This window comes from Macaca fascicularis, chromosome 13 (assembly GCF_037993035.2).
Source record: "Macaca fascicularis isolate 582-1 chromosome 13, T2T-MFA8v1.1".
Classification (NCBI taxonomy): domain Eukaryota; kingdom Metazoa; phylum Chordata; class Mammalia; order Primates; family Cercopithecidae; genus Macaca; species Macaca fascicularis.
In genome coordinates this window covers 47,798,558-47,823,532 of record NC_088387.1, presented here as the reverse complement: position 1 = coordinate 47,823,532, position 24,975 = coordinate 47,798,558, and the positions used below count along the sequence as shown (strand labels likewise).

Sequence of the window (24,975 nt, the reverse complement as noted above, 5' to 3'; positions counted from 1 at the left end):
ATATGAACAGAATATTTGAAATTTTTTTCTGCCCCCAAAAACCTGGGGCCCAAGGTTGTTATATCTTCATGTCCTCATTTCTTAGGGAGGTACCTTCAGAACCAATAGTGACCGCTAACTTCTCTGGTGGTCGGTTCCTTGAAAGGCAAAGGAGTGTGAGAGAGGAGTGGATGGTCAACCTCCCACTGCCATGGTAACGGGGGTGCTGGCTGATGGGAGCAGAAAATAATTTAATGAAAGGGTGTGGGGCAGTCACAAGATGTCTGGGAACACTGGCGGGCCAGCTGCTGAAAACAGGGACAAGGAAAGCTCCGTGGCTGGAGCCCAAACCACAGACACCGCAACCACTACCAGACTCCAGAGATAGCAGCTTATAGCACTCCATCAGCTGCCACCACCACCATCCAGAACACCAGATGTTGTAGCCATGGCTGCAGCAGGAATGGATGTCCCACTGTCCCTGCTCCTCAGTGTCACTTGCTCCCAAGTTCAGGGCAGGTCCATCTGATTGGCTGAGTCTGGAACGTCTGCCTGTGCCTCAGCACAGGACTTGGGGTGTCATGCAGCTCCACACTGGGTGAGGAAAAGAACCCGGATCCTGGCACCCCCAAATCCTCAGAGTCCGTTTCACAGCATAAGAAATTGAGGGTCCCAGATCATTCATGTAAGAAGTTTAGAGGGGGAAGAAAAGAATGATAAAGGAAAAGAACAGCAATAGCAAAGGATCTTTTCTTTGTTTCAGTAAGATGAAGAAGCCTCAGCAGTTTCGTGGGGGGAAGAAACAGGAAAACCTCTTTACAAGACAAAAAGCTGGCACTGCATTCTCTCTCTGTAGCAGCAGGACAGAACTGTCTAAAGACAAGACCCCTTTGGCCAAAGTAAAGGAACCTGAAATATTACTAATGACCCTTCAAAAGCTTCAGTTGTTTGTTTCCTTTAATTAACATCTAAATAGATTATACATCTTCTATAATTATAATATGGAAATGTATATGAGCAAAATATATAAATTTTTTGGTGAATGCTTAGGGAAGAATGATGTTAGTCAAGTTCATCCGAGGTCTTAAGCAGCAGCATCTATGCAGCCAGGGCGTGGTCAGCGTTTGGGGACAGAGGTAAATATCCGTAATCCATGCATCTCTTTGATTTCTTCTTTTAGTGCCTAAGTAAGAAAACAGCATCATCAGTTTTTGTGTATTTGACATTGGTTACAGCAATTCTCTGAGAGTATTTTTATACAGCTCTACATCTGAAGGAGACTTTGTGCTTTGTTTAAGCAATTTTTCCTTTTTCTGAAAAACAATTTTTTTAATCAATAATATCTAACATGATTTAAAGATCCAAAAGTACAAAAAGGCATACAGGGAAGTCTCCCTCCTACACCTGTCCATCTTCCCAGTTTCCACCCCCCATTCCCAAAAGAACTGTTGTTAGTTTCTTGTGTATTTTTTTTTTTTTTTGAGTCAGGGTCTCACCCTAGCACCCAAGTTGGAGTGAGGTGGTACAATATCGGCTTACTGCAACCTCTGCCTCCTGGGCTCAAACAATCCTCCTGCTTCAGCTTCCCTAGTAGCTGGGGCTACAGGCACAGGCCACCATGCCTGGCTAATTTTTTATTTTTTGTAGAGACAGAGTGTCACTATATTGCCCAGGCTGGTCTTGAACTCCTGGACTGGAGCAATCTGTCTGTCTTTGCTTCCCAAAGTGCTGGAATTACAAGCGTGAGCCACCGTGCCTGGCCGGTTTCTTGTGTATCTTTACAGGGATTTAAAAATGCATATTCACCAGGCATATTCAAGCTAATATATTTCACCCCATGATCTTTTAAAATGCAAATGGTTAACATTTCAAACACATTACACTAAGCTTGTCCAACCCACAGCCCAGCCCATGACAGCTTTGAATGTGGCCTAATACAAATTCGTAAAATTTCATAAAACATTTTGAGATTAAAAAAAAAATTTTTTTAAAAGCTCATCAGCTATCATTAGTGTTAGTATATTTTATGTGTGGCCCAAGGAAGCCAAAGGATTGGACGCCCCTGCTCTACCCCTGCTCTACACTTTGTTCCTCCCCTAAACATCTACCTTGGAGATCTTTCTATGTTAGGCATGTATGGGTGTCCTGATTCTTTTTTGCATCAGCATAGTATTCCATTATATGAATGTATTATAACTTTTCAACCTGTTCCCGAGTGAACTTTTATGCTGCTTCCTTTATTTTGTTATTTCGAGCATCAAGCATTCTTTAAAATGAGCTGTTCTTTAAAATCATACCAATTAGCACAAATTCCCCAATGGTCAGAGCAGGAAATAAAGTTTCAAAGGAATTACGGGACTTGTTTTCAGGCTACAAATGGTGTCAGAGCCCAAATCTGAAGGAACCACCAGAGTCAAATAGATATCTGGCCCCTGTAGTGCTGGGAGAGAGGTTACAGAATCAGAGAGGGGCTTGGACCTCTCAAGTTTATAATCAGTACAGAGGAAAAATAAGACCCTTTTATACTAGGCCAAAATCTGATTATCATAGTAGAGTGGACATTTTTCTCTTCCAGTCTGTTTAGTGAGCTCCTTCTCTTGGTAATAATCCCTTTTCTACTTTATTGTACACTTCGGGTGGAACTACCAATTGGTCTGATATTGAGGTCATGATGTGCCACTGGCCCAGCCTATGACTGGACCGGGGTGGCACATGACCCAAATTGGGCCACTTAGAATCTCCCTGGGGATTTTTGAGAGTGGAGCCTTGTGTCTTGGGCCAATATGCTATGATATCAATTGGAAGTGGCCATGGACCATGTTTCCCACCAAGGAGAGAAAGCCCATCTTTAGCATGAGAAAAGGAGACCAACACAGGGAAAGAAGCTGAAAGCTGAGAGAGAGAGAGAGAGAGAGAGACAGGAATCTAGATATACCAGAAACCAGATAATTTTGTTACATGGGCCAAATAATTCCCTTTGTTTGCTTATGCTAATTTTAACTTGGTCTCTGTCACTTACAACATAAAGAATCCTAATATATGTGGTCAGGTTTATAGATCCTTAGATACAATCTAGTCCTATCCCTGTATTTTATTAAAAAAAAAAAAAAAATAGAGTCTACTCCTTGCCAAAGTCGGCAGACAAGTGAGTAATGGAATCAGGATATGAACCCAGGTATCCTGAGGTCCTGGCCACACCTGGTTTCCATCATGTTCCTGACTTGCCCTGATCCAGGAGCTCCCGTTGTGTTGGGGGACAATGAGCTGCCCCACTTGGCCTACACTGCACACCCTCCAACTCCACAATCAAGTGCAGGGCCCTCGACTCTGCAAACAGGCAGAAATGTCCCTGGAAAAAGCCTCCTATCACTGGGCGAAGGTCCCTGGGCCACTTGCTCTCTGCAGGCGTGGAATGCTCCCTAGAGACTGTGTCTGTGCCTGGGCCACAACAGCCTCTCCTCCTTATGTCCACTTGGCTGGGTGAGGGCCCAGTCACACCTTCACGTGACTGACCCTGGACAGAGGAACCTTCTGGGCTTCACCCCCTCAGGCCCTGCACACTCCGCCTCCCTGATGCCTTCTCCCTGCATTCTGTGTAGCTCCTGAGGACTTCCCAATACACACTACAGTCCCTTACAGCCACACAAGGTCTGAGAGATCACCTCGGTCATTCCACAGTTAAGGAAACGGGCCCTGCTGGGGGAATTGACTTGGCCAAAGTCCCATAGGTAATAAGAAGCAGCTTAGATAAACAATCTTAAGCACCTGCCATGCCCACAGCACTATAGCAGGTGCTGGGGACACAGAGGAAACGGCGTGGGAAAGTAATGAAAAAGGTAAGAGAAAGTAGCACAAGTCCAACACCAATGGACTGAATGCGGGCAGCAGTGGCCTGCCAGACTCCAGCCCGCACAGCCCTGCTTCTGGTGTTCGAGGTAAGCTACTGCACTGGTGACTAGGGTGGACGCACAAGGGCCGCACACAGGAGGCAGCCCTGGAGCTGGACAGCCAGAAATGGAGCAGGCAAGAGCGACAGGGCATCTGGCTCAGGACAGAAAGTGAGGAGAGGCTGAGAAGCTCCCGTGATTCACTGAGGTAGGCACATGTCAGGGAGACTGAGGCAGATCACATGAAGGATGGTCAATCCCAGGCTAGGAAGACTGGACTGGATTCTGGGCAAGCAGGGGAGCCATGTAAAGGCTCTGAGCAGGGGAAAGACATTGGTGGAGGCGCCTTAGGGGAGGGTAATCCCCAAAGCTGGAAAGAGGCTGGAGGCGGGGAGACGGCAATAACTATTTAGCAACTGCCTTCCACGTGGCCGGCACGACGCTGGGCACCTGTGGTCAATGCCTCATGCAATATTTGCCAATATGAGGCTCAGATCTCACCTCTGTCCACCTCAAAAGGCAACTCAGTGCTCACCACAACTACCTACTCTGCCCTTGCTGCCACCTCCCCAGGATGGCAGGAGGACAGGTAGGGAGGTGCTCCTGGTACAGAACCCTCAGTATCTACGCCTCCTGGGGCCTGGCCCACAGCAAATGCCCAGTGAGTATTTCCCAAGAGATGCACTGGGGCCTGGGAGAGGCCAAGCCCCATGCAGCAGGGTCCCAGAGGAACGAGTCCACTCCTGAGGGTGCCGGCAGGGGGGGCCCCCTCCAGGGAATCCCACAGGGACCGTCTGATGGGAAGCTCAGGAGGGATGCCAGTATCGGATGGGTTGGGTGACATTTTCAGGCCTTTTGGACAGAAAATTCTGATTCTATAGCACCAGGATGAACATTACTACGCACAGGGTGAGTAGGCAAAATAGATGAGGCAAGCTTCACTCTGGCAGGACACCAGCCCCCCACCCAAACAGCCTGGGCATGAGAGCATCTGGATGGGGCACCTACCCCACCCCTACCTCACTCCTGAAGAGACCAGCTGGCCCTGGGAGTGGAGTCCAGTTACCGCCTTGCCTTCCCCTTGATTCCAGGTCTCTGCCTTCTCTTAGGGCAGTGCCTGTCAGAATCCCATTCCCAACAGCTGTCCTGAGCAGGGCAGCTCCAGGTCCCGGCTCAGACCCTGCCAGCCAACAGACTTGCTCCTGAAGATTTTCATTTTCATCATTCTCATGCGACTGTCAAAGCCAACATCCCCAAACTTAAATCATCTAAAATTGCCTATGACCAAGTCCATATATTTTAACACAAGTGTCAGCCCCCTAAGAATATACTGTGGCCAGGCTCAGGGGACCCCCTCATGTCAGCTGCCTGCAGACACCCAGTGTGGAGCTGCATGACACCCCAAGTCCTGAGCCAGAAGGGCTGTTCTGACTGGGAGTGGAGGAGAGGCCTCTAGAGTAACTGAGGATGCAGCTGCTCCGGGCGCAGTGGCTCACACCTGTAATCCCAACACTTAGGGTGGCCGAGGCAGGAAGATCGCCAAAGAGTTGAAGACCAGCCTGAGCAGCATAGTGGAACCTCATCTCTATATAAATATAAAAATGTATATTCTTAAGGCCAGGCATGGTGGCTCATGCCTGTAATCCCAGCACTTTGGGAGGCCGAGGCAGGTGGATCACCTGAAGTCAGGAGTTCGAGACCAGCCTGGTCAACATGGTGAAACCCTGTCTTTACTAAAAATACTAAAATTAGCCGGGCGTGGTGGTGGGCGCCTATAATCCCAGCTACTTGGGAGGCTGAGGCAGGAGAATTGCTTGAACCCAGGAGGCAGAGGTTACAGTGAGCCAAGATAGCGCCACTGTACTCCAGCCTGGGTGACAAAGTGAGACTCCATGGGAATAAAAAAAAAAAAAAAGTATATATTTTTACAAGTGCCCCAATGTCAGGATGTGAGTTCTCCAAAACGGAGCGCCTTTGAGATACTAAAATTTAATTTCTATGGGTAAGCCAATAAGAAAACACAAGCTAACTCTCCTCACTGTCTGCAAACTCTCAAGAGATACTGACTGGGCTCCTTCCATGTGCCAGGTCCTTTGTTAGGTGTGGGGGACACAGCCCCGCCCTGCACTAAGCCTGCTTTCGAAGGGAAATGAAGGACAGTGGCTGGGCTGTCTACTCAGGAAGTGTGAGGAGAGGCACATGTTGCTGTAGGGGACCAGAGGACACTTTAATCCCAAGACCGTGAGCTGACACTCCCCCAAACTGTGGGAATCACAGCCTTTCCCCACCCCAGACTGCTGCAGCTTCCTTCCAGTGTTGGAGATGACAATGATGGTGATGGTGGTCACATTTATGAAAGGCTTACTCTGTGTCGGGCACTGTTGTCAGTGCTCAATGTGTACTTTATCACGAATCCTCACAGCAATGCTTTGAAGCAAGCACTGTTACTCTCAATTAGGAAACTGAGGCAAAGGGTAGGGTTGAAAAACTTGCTCAAGGTCACATGGCTAGAAAGTAGCAAAGCCCAGATTTGAAAGTGGGAAGTCCAATTGCAGAATCTGCTTCCTTAGCCACTTGTAACTGTGGCTTCAGGCCAAGGGACACACTCAAATTACCAGCACCCGTGGGTCCAGTCTCACCAGGTGGCTTGTACAGAGATCTGAGAATAAAACCCAACGTGCCACGGGTTGGGGATCATCTGGGTCAGCCAGGTCTTCCCTGTCTCATCTTCTACCTTGATTCTGACCCCAGAGATCACATGGGGCTGGAAGAGTTTCCAGGAGGGCTCAGTGATTGGAGCACCCAGCAGACCACCAGCATGCCTTAGGGCTGTAGGGGTCACATCCACTGCAGAGGGCTAGGTTCCATGAGAAACACAAAGATGGATCCCAAAGGGCACTGGTCCACAGAGGGCTGACAGGTTGCAGGGTCAGACAGCAGGAATGTCAGTTTTCAGGACACAAACGGAAACCAGCAACAGCCAAAAAAGGGAGCCAGGGAGGGCGGGGGAAGGGCATTCATTCCCTGCTGGGGAGGGAGGGGAGGCAGCATTTGAGCTGAGTGGAGGACGGAAGGAAGGGCAACCCAGGCAGGAGGTCCATTCTGGGCAAATGCCCAGATAGAGAGAGACCAGCAGGCAGAGGCCGGCTGGGAGGGTGCACACAGAGAAGGGCGGGGGAAACGCGTGAACAGCAGTCTAGGACACCTGAACTTGATGCATGAGAGGCCACCGAACAGATGCTCATTACCAGTGCTGTGCTTTACAAAAATAACACTAGTTCACAATGGCAAGACCTTCCAGAATGATGCCAAACACACCCAGTGAGGGGCAAAGTCATAGGTACAGGAACAAGGGTCAAAGTTGTTATAAGTTCCAATTAAAATAAATATGGATAATATTTAAACTGAGCCTTAGGCTGGTTGACCATGATGTTCCAGAACCCAAATGTTCTGTCACTGGGTCTGGGGCAGCTGTAGCCATTCTCACTCATGCCATGCACCAACTCACCCATCTGTAAAGCGGTCCCAAAGAGAGGCCAAAAAGCCCTCTTCAGATCTACAAAAACATGCATCTTTTAGCACTGTCTGTGTTTAGATATCCTCATCAATATGTGACAATAACAGTAAACATTAGTAGCATTATACAAGGACATACGAAATCACTATTGGGAGGCCTGGCTTCAATTTTGAATAAAATTCCTATTTGCCACAATGCAGATACTCCCAGATTCGATTTTTCTCAGGTCTTGAGTCCTGTTTCGTGACTGTGGTACTGCATTATTCTTTCCTGCAACTGATAGCAAAAACCACCATCCATGCTTGGCAGGCCCTTTTGGAGGCTGAAGGCCAGTGGCAAGGGGCACTGTTGCCTCTACTGACCTGATTAACCATCTGGTGCTGCTGGACAGTTCTCTTCTCCTTAAATTCTTCTGATTCAATTTTAATTTCATACATCGCCCCACAACCTCCTAAAATAAACACGATTCAAAAGCATTTCAATTATTAAGTCATGGCAGCCATGGTCCCATATGTCCTCGAAGTACTGTACAATCCAAAGGTCTGAATATTATCATTCAGCACAAAGGAAAGTTGCTAAGACCATTAGGAAAAGATCATGGCTTCCAATCTGACCACATGCTCCTCCTGACAGGTTGCCACAATCCAAAATGTGCTCTTCCTTTTGCGAGGCAGCTGCACCACCCAGGGTTATCACTTGCGGGCAGGAAAGATAAGGCATAAAGCATGGACAACCTAGGGAGTGGAGAGTGTTTCCTTTTTTTTTTTTTTTTGAGATGGAGTCTCGCTGTGTCTCCCAGGCTGGAGTGCAGAGGCGTGATCTCGGCTCACTGCAAGCTCCGCCTCCCGGGTTCACGCCATTCTCCCGCCTCAGCCTCCCAAGTAGCTGGGACTACAGGCGCCGCCACCACGCCTGGCTAGTTTTTTGTATTTTTAGTAGAGATGGGGTTTCACCATGTTAGCCAGGATAGTCTCGATCTCCTGACCTCGTGATCCACCCGCCTCGGCCTCCCAAAGTGCTGGGATTACAGGCTTGAGCCACCGCGCCCGGCCGACAGTGTTTCCTTTCACGAGGCCAATAAACACCACAGAAGAGGATGAGAAGGATGGAATTTCAGTGTTCCACCTTCCAAAGGACCGACGATCATTTTTTTTGAAGGGCAAAAATACACCACAATTTGATTTGAAAACTGTGTAATACTATCCAAAGAAAAGAAAGAACCAGGGGAGCATGAGAGCCGGGGACACAGCAAACATGCTATGCATGGAGCTGCTCGTGGCTATCTCTAGCACTGCTGGGTCCACAGCACAGCATCCAGGGTTTCATCCTGGGTTTTGGGGGAGAACTTTTTGGTGAAGCCCTCGAGCCAGAGCTTGGTGGACCATCCACCCCCTGCCTGAGCTTTCCTCCACCTGGTTGGAGAGCTGGTGCTGATGAATGATGATAAACACATAGCTCTAGCATGAAATAACACGGGCAAGAAAATGTCCCCTGCATGATTAACACAGCCAGGCCATTGTACGAGAGGTGCACTGTACTCCACAGGTTTCGTTCTGCTTCTTTTTTTTTTGAGATGGAGTCGTGCTCTGTCACTGAGGCTGGAGTGCAGTGGCACGATCTGGGCTCACTGCAACCTCTGCCTCCTGGCTTCATGCCATTCTCCTGCCTCAGCCTCCTGAGTAGCTGGGATTACAGGCGCCCGCCACCATGCCCGGCTAAATTTTTTTTTTGTATTTTTAGTAGAGACAGGGTTTCACCATGTTAGCCAAGATGGTCTCGATCTCCTGACCTCGTGATCTGCCTATCTCGGCCTCCCAAAGGACTGGGATTACAGGTGTGAGCCACCACGCCTGGCCTGTTGTTTCTCTTATAATGTTAGAGAGTCCAAGTTTTGGTTAAACCCAGGTTCTCAGCCTCAACTCCCCTTCTGCACTCTGTCCAGGACTGCGCAGAGCCAGAGCTGGATCAAGCTTTAACTCTGCCCTGGGCCTGGGGCAAGTTCAGGACCTGGTAACATCAAGGCCTCAGCATTGTCCCAAGACCCCTGCAAAGCCCTCACCTGATGTACCATTCCAGCAGATGGTTTTTTTTTTTTGTTTTTTTTGAGACGGAGTCTCGCTGTGTCCCCCAGGCTGGAATACAGTGGCGCGATCTCGGCTCACTGCGAGCTTCGCCTCCCGGGTTCACGCCATTCTCCTGCCTCAGCCTCCTGAGTAGCTGGGACTACAGGCGCCCACTACCGCGCCCGGCTAATTTTTTGTATTTTTAGTAGAGACGGGGTTTCACCGTGGTCTCGATCTCCTGACCTTGTGATCCGCCCGCCTCGGCCTCCCAAAGTGCTAGGATTACAGGCGTGAGCCACCGTGCCCGGCCACGTTTTTTTTTTTTTTTTGAGACGGAGTTTTGCTCTTGTCCCCCAGGCTGGAGTGCAGTGGTGCAATCTCAGCTCACTACAACCTCTGCCTCCTGGGTTCAAGCGATTCTCCTGCCTCAGCCTCCCAAGTAACTGGGATTACAGGCGTCTGCCACCATGCCTGGCTAATTTTTTTTTTTTTTTTTTTTGTATTTCTGTTGAGATGGGGTTTCACCATGTTGGCCAGGCTGGTCTCAAACTCCTGACCTCAGGTATCCACCTGCCTCAGCCTCCCAGAGTGCTGGGATTACAGACATGAGCCACTGTGCCCAGCCCCAGCAGATTTTTTTTTTTTTTCTGGAGACACAGTCTCACTCTGTCACCCAGGCTGAGTGCAGTGGCACAATCTTGGCTCACTGCAACCTCTGCCTCCTGGGTTCAAGCAAGTCTCCTGCCTCAGCCTCTTGAGTAGCTGGGACTACAGGTGTGCACCACCACGCCCGATTAATTTTTGTATTTTTAGTAGAGATGGGGTTTCACCACGTTGGCCAGGCTGGTCTTGAACTCCTGACCTCGTGATCTACCTGCCTCAGCCTCCCAAAGTGCTAGGATTATAGGCGTGAGCCACTGTGCCCAAACCCAGCAGATCTTTAGATCATTTTATTCCCTGTAGTTTCCAGAATAGAATCTACTTTCTAAACTTTCTCCCCAATCCTTGGAAATGTTATGTTCTCAGTAAAGTCAGTGAGCCCTTGTGGCAATGCTGAGTGGCAAAGGCTGCTTCTGGGTGTGGAGAGATTCAGGCTGATGCCTATCCAGCGGCCCACGCCACGGGTCGTTCTGTGTGTATGTGCGTGTGTATGTGTGGATAAAGGGCCTATCTTCCCCATCCTGCGGGTGCAGAAGTTGCTTCTCCAGACTGCTCCTAACACACTGCCAGCCTGAACTTCTAGGTGCCAGTGGCCGCCTGAGAAGGACAGAGCTTGGCTGGGGCTGGTAACTGGCCTTAGGACAGGGTCTCCCCTGAGTCCTGGTTCTGGTTCCAGTTCCATTGTCTCTTCCCTATGAGGAACTGGGCAGTTCCTTTGGCCTCTCTGGGCTCGTTTCTTGGGGAAAGTAAGGCAGCTGAAGAAAACCTTTCTGGGGTCCACTCCAGCTCTGATATCCCAGGGCGTCAGAAGAATGGGGGAAAATGAAAGCAAAACCTATTCAAAGTCAAATGACAGACTGTGGACCTGAGCTCTGGGGTGACAGAGAGGGACCTTGTCCGAGCTGAGCCAGGCTGGCAACCTTGAGTCCTCCCAACTGCGCCTTGTCCTCAGTTTCCCTCTGATGTTTCTGAATCCTGACTGCCATCCCATGAGGTGGGGGCAGCCGAGCTCCATCTGTCCAGCAGCAACACATCTTGAGAAGCCACTCACCAGCAGCAAGCCCCCTCCTCCAAGCCCCTGACCCTCTGTCCTTCCAAAGGGCAAAATCTTATCAAAGTGCCGTGGGAAGAATGAGAGAAACCTTACCTGAAATGTCAGTGACTTTTATAGCTGTAGCTCGTGGGAACTTTTCTTTGAGAATTTGGGTCACTCTGAGCTCCCCCTCAGTCTGGGTGGCAAACATCCGATGGTGAAGTGGAAGCTGCCACAGAACAGAGAGGAAGGTCAGGGCAAAGGAAGATGCTGCTGCCCCGAGCTGGGCCACTGTGCAGGGCTGCCTGCCATTCCCCTGCAAGGCAGGCCCCTGAGCCCTCGCCAGCATAGCCATGGGTTATGTCAGAGGGGCTCTGTGGTATCAGGAGTCCATGTAAGTGCCCCAGAACACAGAATAAACTTTTATTGGCGGGGAGAGGATGATTGTTAATAACTCAATTTGACTCCAGAGACAAGAGGCCCCAAACCTAATTCAAGAGATGTTTGATTCCTCATGATAATGTCGTGTGACACTATTATGCCGATAGTTTTATAGGTAAGGAAACTGAGGCACACAGTAATGTGCCCAAGGTAGAATTCATTAAGAAGATAGAGCCAGAAAAGCTAGACAACCTGCCTCAGATCCATACCACTAGGTCATTCAGCATCTACTGCCCTGGATGGTGGGGCCAAATTCCACACTCCCATCACCTTTAGGCCTGATTAACATGTCTCGCCCTCCCCAGTGGGATGTGACCTCACAGCCCACTGCTCAATTAGCCAGCTATTCTTCATCATGCACTCCTTCTCACTGGGGAGCAAAGTCAGAATTCTGTGAAAGAACCTGAAGAAGGAACATCTGTAGGTTGTTTACCACTGGCAACAACACCCCTTCCCCAATGGCTACCATGGGGAACCTATGGTTGTGTTTTTTTTGGAGACAGAGTTTTGCTCTGTTACCCAGGCTGGAGTGCAGTGGCACGATCTCAGCTCACTGCAACCTCCACCTCCCAGGTTCAAGTGATTTTCCTGCCCCAGCCTCCTGAATAGCTGGGATTCCAGGCACCCACCATCATGCTAGGCAAATTTTTGAATTTTTAATAGAGACAAGGTTTCACCATGTTGGCCTGGCTGGTCTCGAACCCCTGACCTCAGGTTATCCACCCACCTCAACCTCCCAAAATGCTAGGATTACAGGCGTGAGCCACCGTGCCTGGCCAGGGGAGCCCGTGTTTCTGATGGAACACATCTCAACATTTAGTAGTGAAGGAGCAGAAAAGCAGGTCGGCAGTCACTTGGCTGGGCTGAGTGCATGCTGAAAAGGCAAACTGGGAATGGAGTGTGGCAGGCCTTGAATGCCAGGCTAAATATTGTGGCCTGTATCAGACAGGAGATGGGACTCCAGGTGATGGAACCCAGTCTCATGGTACCAAAGTAACCTGCAGGAAACAGTGCCTTCAGGAGCGAGTCAGGAGAGATGCCCAAGTAAGAGGCATTACAATGACGGAAGCACCGGGCACTGGTCCTTGACTAGACGTAGATGACAGGTTGGAGGACACCAGGGCCGTTCATGGGTGCTGGTGCTGAAGGTCCCACCCCTCTACCCCTCAGTCCTTCCTGAAAGCTCAGAGCAGGGTCCTGTGTCACAGAATCTCAGAGCACCACTCCTTTAAAATGAGCTGTGCACTGGCTCTCTCACCACTGGTCTTACAGGCCAGAAATGAGTCCGGCAGCATCCCAGAGCTGACCCCAGGGCAGGCTCTCAGAGGCACTTGGTGCCGGATGAATGAATGAGCAGGGGAAGAACTATTCAATTAGGGACAGAAATGCAGGACGGGAGAAAGGCCCAGAGTGTGATGGTCTGTATGGAGGGACAGAAACTTGATGTTCAGAGGCTGGGCAGGATTGCTGGGAGTGAGGGTGGGATGGAGCTGCTTCTGGGGGCACAATCTTGGGGGTAAAGGCGGAGAGTAACCAGATGGCAGGCAGAATCGGCAGCTACTAAGGGGTGAGAGTGGTGAGCGTTGCAGAATCCTTGGGAGAAGCCTTTTATCTTAGTGGATCTGTGGGCAGCGGCCTTTAGTGGAACAATCAACTGACATCCCCAGATGATCACTGTCCATGCTGAAAGTCACCGCAGTGGAAGAACTTCTTTTCATGCACAGGAGAAGCAGGTTCAGAACCAGGGGAGAAGGAAAATGAAAGGAAAGAGAAAGAAGGGTATGAGCTGAAGCAAAGGATGGATCAGAAACGGGGAGAGATTAGGACAGCGCGTGGGAAGTGCCCCCTGCTTGGGTTCTGCTCCGGTAGTGTGGGATTTGGAGGAGGATCAAGGTCAGAGGCCCAGTCGACCTTCCCAAGGCCCCGGCCCCGCTGCAGTCCCCCGCACCCACGCCTTGACTCTGGGGCTATGACTCCTCTCTTCTGCTCCGTAAATCAATCTTTTGCCCGCTGTACTATGACTGTTCATGTGTTCGTCCGCCTGACCTTCAACCTCCATCCAGCTCGGGAGCTCCCCCAGAGCGCGCTGGAGCTTGAAATTTCGAATGCCGTTATCGCTGAGTGAATGAATGAACGAAAGAATGAATGAATGAGAGAAAGGAAGAGGAGCCCCCCCATTGCAGGTGCTGCGCGCGCCCTCCGGGAGCTGTTCCTCAAGCCCCGACAGCCGCCGGACCCGCGGTCCCTCCGCAGCTCCCGTCGCGGGGAGAGCAGCCCCGACCCTGCCCGCGCTCACCCCGCGGATCCTGCGAAGCAGAGGCGCTGCCGCGGCCGGGCTCCATGCCGCCATGCCCGGCCGACGCGACCCGCCGCCCGAGGTCACTGTATGCCCGAAAGACGCGGAGCAGGGAACCGAGAGCCGCCGCCTTGGGAGAGGCTGCCCCCTGCCGCCCGGAGGCCATCAGCCTCCAGGCCCCGCCCCAGTCCTCAAGGCCCCGCCCCAGAGGCCTCCTGTCGCCTGGCTCCGCCCCCGGAGGCTGCCGGCCTCCCGGCCCAGCCCAGACCTCCCCTGGCCCTGGCTGACTCGCCACCCCCGACACTGCAGCGCCTGCCGGCCTCGGGGCCCCGCCCTCTGCCTTCGCTCGCGCCGCGCTCCTTCAGCCTCCCCAGGGCCTGTTTCACGGATGGGGTCCCCTTGCCCGCGTGAATATCTTCCTCCTCAGCTCGGAAACACTCTAAGGTCTCAGCGACCGATACTGGCCTTCCCTCATCCGAATACCCCTCGTGCCCCGATGTACTTTTCCATTCCCACTCCACATGCTGGCAGCCTAGCTTCTAAGCTGAGGAGCTTGGCCTTCGCTCCAGGTGCTGGAAGGATTTGATTTCGCAGTTTAGAAAGATCGCTCTGCTCCTGTGAGGAGGGCGTGTAGGGGCTGCAACCAGAGACACAGTCAGAAGCTCCGAGGCTACAGCGATGGTCCAGGTGAGAATGGAGGTGCCTAACTAAACCAGTGGCGGGAGGGATGGAAGAATGAACTGAGACACTTAGGAGGTGAATGGAATCCAGCGATTGCATGTGGGGTGAGGGTGGGAAAGGTATCTGAGATGACTCCCGTTTCTGGCTTGGACAATGACTTGGATGGAGGGTTAGGTGGGAGCAGAGTAGAGTCCACGAACAGTTTTTAATTTGCCTGAGTTTAAGGTGCCACAGGACACAGCCTAACAGAGGCCCAGGTTGGAGCCATGGACCATGGAGTCATGAGAATGGAAGGGAAGCTGACGTCATGTGGGATGGGGTAGAACTGTCCGCAAATTCGTCCCGCCTCTGGAGTCTTCAGACCAGTCAAGACCGAAATTGAACCAAGCCTCTCCTCTCTATAGCTGTTATTTGTTTGCAGCACGTGGTCAGGTGGCACCCTGCAGGATTTATCAGCTTTTTGCCAACATTCTGGCCTATGCAATCAATACGTCCCTTCAGCGTTGCACTCGGATGGATTGGACCTACAGTTGTTCTATATGGATATTATCTAAATTATTTATTACAGTATTAGCTGACTCCTATCTTCTGGCCTTCAGAATTTCTCCTTTGGATCAATTACTAGCCTGTCTTACATTTTCTGCTTCATTCCTTTAAAATGTTTAGAGATGATTTGCTAACTTCTAAGTTTTCTTCATTGCAGTCAATGATGCAGTTTAAACTGTCAAAAAATGTTTTTTTCTCAAGCAGGGTAGTAGTGGTAAACCATTCCCTTGCTCTTCAGACAGCATGGTTTAGATGAGGCACACCCATCCCCAGCTCTAGGAATGGAAACAGGACCCAAGTCTGGCTAATCAGAGATTGGCTTAGGGTTGGCCCCATGATCTGAGCCAGACCAATGAGAGTTGGTAGAGGGACTTTTCTGGAACTAAAGAAATGGATCCTGGCGGGGCATGGTGACTCATGCCTGTAATCCCAGCACTTTGGGAGGCCGAGGCAGGTGGATCATCTGAGGTCAGGAGTTCGAGACCAGCCTGACCAACATGGTGAAACCCCGTCTCTACTAAAAATACAAAATTAGCCGGGCGTGGTGGTGCATGCCTGTAATCCCAGCTACTCAGGAGGCCGAGGCAGGAGAATCGCTTGAACCCGGGAGGCGGCGGTTGCAGTGAGCCAAGATGGCGCCATTGCACTCTAGCCTGGGCAACAGAGTGACTCTGTCTCAAAGAAAAAAACCAAATGGATCGTTTTCTTTTGCAACTTCTGTTTTAGAATCGGGATATATATGCAGGCTTGTTACGGAGGTATATTGCTTTTGCAACTTGTAGTTTAGAATCGGGGTATATATGCAGGCTTATTACAGAGGTATATAGCTTTTGCAACTTCTAGTTTAGAATCAGGGGTATGATGCAGGCTTGTTACAGAGGTATATTGCATGGTGCTGAGGTTGGGAGTATGAACGAATCTGTCCTTCAGGTAATGAGCATAGTACCCAACAGGTAGTTTCAACCCTTACCCCCTTCCTCCTTCCCCGTCTTGTATTCCCCAGTGTCTGTTGTTCCCAGACATTGATCTTTTTCCGCTATGTTGCTAAGCTGGTAGAAAGGCTGGAGTTGCTGGCAACCATCTTTGCAACAATGCAGGGAGAGCTACTTTGGAAATGAAGCAAGACAAAGAATAGATAAAAGGAAACAAATAAATGTTTGACTTTGTTTGTACAGCTGGAAACCAGCAATGCTGGAAATAGGCACTATAGGCAGTTTAATGGGTTTGTCACTTGTAACCAAGTGACCCATGGCAAGCTCACAGATTTGTATTGGCAGAATTCCTCCTTTTATTTAAAATGGTACTTTTGGCCAGGCAAGATGGCTCACACCTGTAATCCAAGCACTTTGGGAGGTCGAGGCGTGCGGATCACCCGAGGTCAGAAGTTCGAGAACAGCCTGGCCAACGTGGCAAAACCCCGTCTCTACTAAAAATACAAACCATTAGCTGGCTGCAGTGGCCTACCAGTTTTTTGTCTCCAAAAAAAAAAAAAGGTACTTTTGCTTATCTCTAACCTTCCTCTTCCCCATAATTTAACAATTGTCCATACTATCTGTTACTCTGAGTTGCTCTCTGCCCCATTCTCCCCCTCTTATCCTCAGTTTCCCCTAGGCTGTCAGAGCCATCTGAAATGAAAACATTTAGGTCGGGCATAGTGGTTCATGCCTGTAATCCCAGCACTTTGGGAGGCTGAGGCGGGTGGATCACCTGAGGTCAGGAGTTCGAGACCACCCTGGCCAACATGGTGAAACCCCATCTCTACTGAAAATACAAAAACTAGCCAGGCATGGTGGCGCATGCCTCTACTCGCAGCTACTCGGGAGGCTGAGGCAGGAGAATCACTTGAACCTGGGAGGCGGGGGTTGCAGTGAGCCGAGATTGAGCCACTGCACTCCAGCCTGGGCAACAGAGTGAGACTTTGTCTCAAATAAATAAAATGAAATAAAATGAAAACATTTACCACTTGAAATCCTTCAGATTCCCCATCACCTACCTACAGGCAAAACTCCCAAATTCTTTTGTACGATTTAACCACTATCTGCCTGTCCAACTGAAATCTACCCTCTACTGATATTATACTTGCACCTCCCTGCATAAGCTATGCTACAAGTTTGGTTATGCAGTTGCCCATCTTTTAAGGTTCAAGCCTTGTCTTCTCCAAAGAGCCACCTCTGACTGCCTCACAGTAAGCTTAGAGCCCGCAACTTACCTGTAACTTTTGTTGCACTTGTGGCCTTTTACAACTATGAATTTATGTATGTGTCTGTTCTCACTGGTTTATAAGCTCCATGAGGATAGAGCCTTCCTTGAGTCATCTGTTAACAGCCCAATATGGGACAAAAAGTGCATGCACTGTGATTACTGAACAGAACTGAGAGAGGCTAAGCAATTTGCGCTCCACAGGTTTAAGTCTGAACTCTTCTAGAAAAGGATTTGCGGGATGATCTGACCAATCTTGGGCTTCCAAATTAGTTCCAACAGTTCCAGTATTTCTTTTCTGACAGAAGCAAATAAGTTTTACTTTATGATTAAAACAAGTGAAATGCATTTAGTACCAGGAAATGTCAATCCTTTCTGCATCTTACTTTTTTTGCTGTGACCTTGAGATTCTCCTGTTCTCTTCAGTTGTATTGGTCCATGATCACTCATAGCTTTCATACATATATATACATCTGAAACTCAGAAAATTCATTAGGTAGGAACTCTTTGGATGCATCTCCTTTTTTAACCTCATTGGGATGATTTTTCTTTTTTTTCTTTTTTTATTTTATTTTATTTTATATTATTATTATACTTTAAGTTCTAGGGTACATGTGCATAACGTGCAGGTTTGTTACATATGTATACTTGTGCCATGTTGCTGTGCTGCACCCATCAACTCGTCAGCACCCATCAACTCGTCATTTACATCAGGTATAACTCCCAATGCAATCCCTCCCCCCTCCCCCGGGGTGATTTTTCATTGCACCATCATTTTATTTTAGAGAGCTTCCTAGCACTGCTGAGCATGCAGAATTTTTGCAAATGCAATCCAAAGACTTGCTATATACTAGCTATTTGAACTTGTCTGAGCTTATGTGGCATGGTCTAAAGAATACTGAAATATTTCTGGCATACCTCTTAATTGCAATCACTTTCTCCAGGTTGCTTTATGAATTAAATGAGATAACCTACTAAAGGACTCCAGTAAAAAGCTAAAAAGGTAGCTAGCTTTTGAGGTGCTGTGGCAGAGACTGGCATCTAGTGGCCAGTGATAATGGTGCAGGATAGTGTCTGCACCTAAGTAGGGATAGTGCAGGCTGTAATGTCCATACCTAGTGGGGACATCAATGGGGTATTTGTCAGAGATGCTCCATGGCATAGTTTGGACATTGTTTCTGACTGTGCAGGTTCAAACCCAGAGTCTGGCTCTCCCAAAGATTATCTGAGTTATTCTATTATTTTATAAAGTTTGATAGCCGGGCGCGGTTGTGGGCGCCTGTAGTCCCAGCTACTCGGGAGGCTGAGGCAGGAGAATGGCGTGAACCCGGGAGGCGGAGCTTGCAGTGAGCCGAGATCGCGCCACTGCACTCCAGCCTGGGCGACAGAGCGAGACTCCGTCTCAAAAAAAAAAAAAAATAATAAAATAAAATAAAATAAAGTTTGAAACAGCCATTAGATACCCTTACAAACTTACCATTTTTGTGATGATTTTAAGCCTACTGAAAATGTCAAAAGAAATCCAAAACTGCTAGTTTACCCATAGCTTATACAAAATTAGTATTAACTAGGCCAGGTGTGGTGGCTCATGCCTGTAATCCCAGCACTTGGGGGCCAGGGCAGGCAGCTTACTTGAACTCAGGAGTTCGAGACCAGCCTAGGCAATATGGCAAAACCCCATCTTTACAAAAATTATAAAAAATTAGCCGGGCATGATGGTTCGTGCCTGTTTTCCCAGCTACTTGGGAGGCTGAGACAGGAGGATCACTTGAACCTAGAAGGTGGAGGTTGCAGTGAGCCAAGATTGTGCCACTGCACTCCAACCTGGGCAACAGAGACCCGATCTCAAAAAAATAAAATCAGTGTTAACTTGTACTATTTAGCCACATTCATTAAGTTTTTAATTTTAACTCTACTATGTCACAACCAGGAATGTACAAGAGATCTGGAGCCTGATTCACATGGCAGGAAGGAGACCACGTATTTTTGTTTGGGATGGGTTTTAGCCACTATCAGAGGAATAGTTTGTTTCTTAGGGGTTGGGTCCTAGTAGTATGATACTTAGTTCATTTAGGAACTTCCTTTTTTAAGGGCTAAGAAAACATGTTAGCTACTAAATAATATGCAAAGATAACTTTCCAAATTTAAGCTGTACTCAAAAATCCACAGAACCTGCAAAACTCTCAAGTTTCTATATTTAAATAGAAGTGTGTGTTGATATACATACTTTAATCAGTCATTTCTTGCTTTCAATATATTTTATTCTGACGAAGTTACAAAAGTAGATACAAAATACTTTTTTTAAAAGTACAGTTAACTGACTTAGAAAAATAGATAAAGCCCCTAAGGATTTTAAAACACAACATAAATTTTTATGTAAAGAACATTTAAAAATATTTTAGGTGGTAACCAAAACTAACTTACACAAACTATTTTTGATGTAGAATAGAATGCTGTTCTATAATAAGAAGTCTATAGCACACTGGTAATCCATTTGGATCTACAGAATACTTGTTTGGAATAGAATCTGATAATGAGAGAAAACCCAAATGAATGTCAGTGCAGTTGCTTCAAAAAAAATTACTGCTACCACATGTACTATCATCCCCCAAGGCCTTTTACAGTCTGAAATATCAAAATTGAAAGCAAAAATAGGATGACTAAAGGACTACTACTTTACCTCTTTTCAGAATTCTACAATAGTAGAAACCAAATCCCCTTACTGATCCCGGGGAAAATAATGTGCCTGTTGAAGGTGCTCAGTGTTTGGTGTCCAGGTTGTCATTTTTCAGGTGAGGGTTTCATACTGACAGGAGGCAGGCTCCTAAAACAAGGCAGTAGCACCAGCACCATGACTAGGGCTGCTTAAAAACAAATTTCTAGGACTTATACTCTTTGGGCCTGATTTGTTAATGCTTATGAGGTAATGATATTATGTTTGAGCAGCTCTACTTCTAGTATAACCTCAATGCTCAGAGAGAAAGCCAACAATACAATCAGGAAACCACAATATTGACAAAACTTAGTATTACCACCAAGATTGTTCCTCTTGCCTTGGCACTACTAAAAAACTTTACCTTTGTTACTAAAGTCATGGTGAATACAGATTTCGCATTTCTCATGTAAGCAGCTATATGAGCTAGGGTTCTATAAGCCTTAGATGAAAGGAAATACTTTGCTGGAAGCCCTGTAAAAATCACTTTATTCACAATCTGAAGAATGAAAGACAAATTTGGCTGTTAATACAAAAACTGTAGTACAAGGAAGTTCAACTGTTTAAAAATCTGCACATCACTGTCCAAGTGTTTTTTGAAGGCCTGAAAATTAAAGCACCATAGGATTAACTGCATAATTTAGCAAGCACTCTCCACCCCGTAACTGTAATCATGTATGAAGAGCAGAGATCAGACACTGAGAGGAGATGGCTTCTGATTAGCAAGGGGGAAGGGAGTGAGTGTTACGGAACAGGCAAACCTTGGACGTGGGGAGATAAAAGTAAGAAGAGTCAAAAAGATTGATTTCTATAGGCCTGGCACGGTGGCTGACGCCTGTAATCCCAGAACTTTGGGAGGCTGAGGCGGGTGGATTGCAAGGTCAGGAGATGGAGACCATCCTGGCTAACACGGTAAAACCCCATCTCTACTAAAAATACAAAAAATTAGCTGGGCTTGACTAAAAATACAAAAAATTAGCTGGGCATGGTGGCGGGCACCTGTAGTTCCAGCTACTAGGGAAGCTGGGGCAGGAGAATGGTGTGAACCCGGGAGGCGGAGCTTGGAGGAAGCTGAGATCCTGGCACTGCACTCCAGCCTGGGTGACACAGTGAGACTCTGTCTCAAAAAACAAAAAAACAAACAAAAAAATTGATTTCGTCAAACTGTTATCAAAGGTTGGCCCTCTAGCCAACTCCGGAAGGCACCATCCTCTTCCCATTATCTCCCCTTCCTCCAATTCTCCTCCTCCCCTTGGCTCCCTAGCCTTGGAGGTAAACACTAATATTTTGGTACACTGTTGGTTAAGCCAGATTGGCTTGGGAACCTGGTAATGTTTTTGTTTTTATTTTAAAAAAAGACAGTCTGAGTCTCAAAATACCAACACATCTCTGATTTATGTCCCATTTATAAGCTGCCTTTACTACTGTCCTGACATGTGATCGTCTTTCATTTGCTTTAGAGCTTAGTGGTGAAGAGAGGGAACATTTCCATAAGACTGAAAATAAATGGAGAAAAGTGATAACTCTTTTGTTTGAGAATATTTGAAATACTAGAAATAATGAGTAAAGTACAAGCCTACCTGAGAAACTAGTTTCATCACTTGTGGACTTAAAAAAGTAAAGCCAACAGGGTTTAAAGTCGAGAGGCAGTTCACATCCTAAGTGACATCTAGAAACCTGCTCTCTTGTTCACAAATGATCAACATGAACATACAGAATGGCTGACATTTGCACCTTTGGATAAGCTTAAAACATGGATTGTGGAATGTCTAATAGAGGGCTTTTCTTTTTTTTTTTTTTTCTTCATAATGACTGTCCCATACTTTAATTCCTCAATGATATATGGATGCTACCTAAATCAGATTAAATGTTTTCTTTAAAATTCTGTATACCTTTAAGAATGTCTAGAAAATGATTATTTAAAATGGAGTTTCTAAGTAAGTATTTTCTTTATAGTTTAGTGGAGTAAGAAAAATAAATAAAAAAAAAAACATCAAATCTAATCTTTATCAAAGCCATCAAGGAGGTTGGTAAAATACTTTGCAAAAATCACAGCTCTGAACCACATAGAATGCTGATGAACTTAAAGCTTTGCCAGTTTGGCAAGTCTTCCAGTATAATACTTGTGCTTCAGTACATTTTAAATAGACAGCTAGAGTTTACTAAATTCTAGGAACCAAATAAAAAATAAACGTTTTCTTCACTAAAGGGGAAGGTTTTTATATCCCAATAGAAATAGAGGAATTTCAAGTTTTGATACAAAAACAATTAAAACAAGATAAAAACCAAGTGGGAGCTCAGTCCATCTTTTGAATATTAACAGAATGAGGATTTTTTTAAAACTTATTTCTCCCATTTTGTTTCCTTTAAACACATACACTCACTCACTCTCTCAAGAATAGGTAGCACACCAAAACTTTCTGTGTTATAAGATGTATATACCTTCATGGTTTATTGTGGTTTTCCTTAAGTTTTATCCTTATTAGGATGAAGTTCATGCATTTCTACACTACTCTTAACTAAGGCTCAAGACAATAAAAACATAGAAGTAATTTTTTAATAAAATGAAATAAAATAATCAAGTACTCTGAGTATTTTTCTCCATTCTCTTATCCAGAATTTCAAGGCCTCTGAAAAATAATGAAATAATAAAAATAGTGGTTTTGAGACCTAAATTTCTTGTAATATTTTGGATTCCTTTTCTCAGCCAAAAGCTACTATCTGAATAAAGCTTTTTAGACTAAAAGCCTGGTCTATCCTTAGAAGACATTAAAAAATTACTTCTGATACACACACTCCTAATAATTTAGATAGATATGAAAACAATCTCAAATAAAGATCAAAAAATAAAGTCCCTGTAAAAATAACTTTGGTTGCTCCCACCCACACATGTCATATGATTTAAACTGCAATCATGAATTTTGAAAAAATATACGTATCTTACCTATAAAAACACTACCATACAAACTTGTAACTAAAATGTTATCTGAAGTGACACAGATGTTCTAAATCTCAAGGATACTGAAAAATACATTTTTTATTTGTAAAATAAAAGAATAAAACCAATCTGATTATGTTATTAAGAAATTTGTTCTGGAAACTCATTCATAAATTATTGATGGAAATTCTTCATGTCCATTATGCTGTCACCTGAAACAGATTCAATCATTTTCTTGTAAAGAAATGACTGAGTAAACGAGTAAAAGAATAAGAAGTAAATTTATAAGCTACAGGTTAACCATCACATATTACAACCAAGTATGACTGTGATAATAACAGGAGTGGTCACACAGTACTTAAGATTTGGCTGTGTCCTTAAGGTCTTACTCGGAAACTATCACGCCAACCTACCTTTGGGATAATCTTATCAGTAGACACAGACAATGGGTATCTTTTTATCCTGTTTTCTTAACGTCTATATCACTAGTCTATAACAGATAGCAATGAGATAGTTCTAGCAATAGATGAAGCAAGAGGGTAACTGTGTTCTAGAAGAAACATTTATCTGTCTTTTGATCCAAGTTTCTCTATTAATTCTTGAAGAGGTGCCAGCTCACGCCTGTCAATCAGATTAAACTCCTAAAAAGAGAAGAAAAATAACAATTAAAAATGGATCTAAAACTGAAACTCTGTAAATGTCTTTTGGAGAAGGAATTCCCAACTCTAGTTTTCTGAAGTCCAAAAGAATGATGAGGCCGGGCGCGGTGGCTCAAGCCTGTAATCCCAGCACTTTGGGAGGCCGAGACGGGCGGATCACAAGGTCAGGAGATCGAGACCATCCTGGCTAACCCGGTGAAACCCCGTCTCTACTAAAAAATACAAAAAACTAGCCGGGCGAGGTGGCGGGCGCCTGTAGTCCCAGCTACTCCGGAGGCTGAGGCAGGAGAATGGCGTGAACCCGGGAGGCGGAGCTTGCAGTGAGCTGAAATCCGGCCACTGCACTCCAGCCTGGGTGACAGAGCAAGACTCCGTCTCAAAAAAAAAAAAAAAAAAAAAATGATGAAATAACCTCTGTGAACATTTTAAAATGGGCATTTATTCTCTTTTTCTTTTCCTTTTTTTTTTCTCTTTTTTGTACAGATGTGGTCTATGTTGCCAAGGCTGGTATTGAACTTTGGCCTCAAGTGATCCGCCCACCTTGGCATCCCAAATCCCAAAGTGCTAGGATTACAGGGGTGAGCCACCACGCCCAGCCCTCTCTTTTTAAAAATATAGTTACAGGCTGGGCGTGGTGGCTCACGCCTGTAATCCCAGTACTTTGGGAGGCCGAGACGGGCGGATCACGAGGTCAGAGATCAAGACCATCCTGGCTAACACTGTGAAACCCCGTCTCGACTAAAAAAAAAAAAAAAAAAACTAGCCGGGCATGGTGGCGGGCACCTGTGGTCCCAGCTACTCAGGAGGCTAAGGCAGAATGGTGTAAACCCGGGAGGTGGAGCTTGCAGTGAGCTGAGATCCAGCCACTGCACTCCAGCCTGGGTGACAGAGCGAGACTCCATCTCAAAAAATAAATAAATAAATAAAAATATAGTTATGATATTGTGATGTAAGTATTGGTCTTCCTCCGTTTCTTGACGCACAGCTCCCAAAACCCTTGTCGGAATCACCAGAGTGCTAAGATTATCTTGTGTGCTAATGAGATGACTGGTGGCTGGAGGCTCCTATAAAGCTTCAGAATGGGAACTGGTCAACCTTCAGCCAGCCCTCTGCCCTTTCCAGATCACAACCTCCGGGGAGGGGAAAGGGCTGGCTGAAGGTTGAGTTGATCATCAATGGCCAATTATTTAATCAATCATGGGCAAGTAATGAAGCCTCCATAAAAACACAAAAAAACAGGGCTCAGGAGAGCTTCCGGATAGCTGAACACATGGAGGTTCCTGGAGCATGGCATGCCTGGAGAGAGTATGGAAGCCCCTTCTCCTCTGGCCCTACACATCTCTTCCATCTAGCTGTTCATCTG

General features: G+C 46.7%; 2 protein-coding genes and 1 long non-coding RNA gene across 6 annotated transcripts in view; 1 reads left to right on the top strand and 2 right to left on the bottom strand.

Annotated features, from left to right (window-relative positions):
- Positions 1 to 918: 918 nt before the first annotated feature.
- Positions 919 to 14,062, bottom strand: BOLA3 (bolA family member 3). 3 transcript variants are annotated; one of them, XM_045369060.2, is made up of 4 exons: positions 13,877 to 14,062; positions 13,627 to 13,697; positions 11,254 to 11,368; positions 919 to 1,162 (listed from the first exon to the last, which is right to left on the bottom strand). In XM_045369060.2, exons 1-4 carry the CDS (start codon positions 14,040 to 14,042, stop codon positions 1,026 to 1,028), a joined length of 489 nt encoding a protein of 162 aa, XP_045224995.1. In that variant the 5' UTR covers positions 14,043 to 14,062; the 3' UTR covers positions 919 to 1,025. The 3 variants fall into 3 exon arrangements, with proteins under 3 accessions (XP_045224995.1, XP_015288921.1, XP_015288922.1); XM_015433435.2 differs by lacking the exon at positions 13,627 to 13,697 and adding an exon at positions 7,746 to 7,834 and having other exon boundaries at positions 13,877 to 13,948; XM_015433436.3 differs by lacking the exon at positions 13,627 to 13,697 and having other exon boundaries at positions 13,877 to 13,948.
- A 38-nt stretch (positions 14,063 to 14,100) lies between these two features.
- On the top strand, positions 14,101 to 17,650 carry LOC135966799 (uncharacterized). Its single transcript, XR_010580402.2, has 2 exons — positions 14,101 to 14,563; positions 14,783 to 17,650. It is a non-coding gene; the product is annotated as an uncharacterized lncRNA (long non-coding RNA).
- Positions 17,651 to 19,541: 1,891 nt separating this feature from the next.
- The window catches only part of MOB1A (MOB kinase activator 1A), a 29,143-nt gene continuing 23,709 nt past the window's right edge, over positions 19,542 to 24,975 (bottom strand). For both annotated transcript variants that reach the window (XM_005575566.4, XM_005575567.4), the window contains exon 6: positions 19,542 to 23,594. In XM_005575566.4, the coding sequence (XP_005575623.1) occupies positions 23,517 to 23,594 (78 nt within the window). In that variant the 3' untranslated portion in view covers positions 19,542 to 23,516. The remainder of the gene's footprint in view (positions 23,595 to 24,975) is intronic.

Coding starts and splice junctions, on each gene's coding strand:
- BOLA3 (XM_045369060.2), bottom strand. CDS start 14,042: ATGGCCTCCGGGCGGCAGGGGGCAGCCTCTCCCAAGGCGGCGGCTCTC. Junction 13,698..13,876: donor TGCTTCGCAGGATCCGCGGG/GTGAGCGCGGGC, acceptor TCATTCACTCAG/CGATAACGGCATTCGAAATT. Junction 11,369..13,626: donor GAGCTGGATGGAGGTTGAAG/GTCAGGCGGACG, acceptor GTTCTGTGGCAG/CTTCCACTTCACCATCGGAT.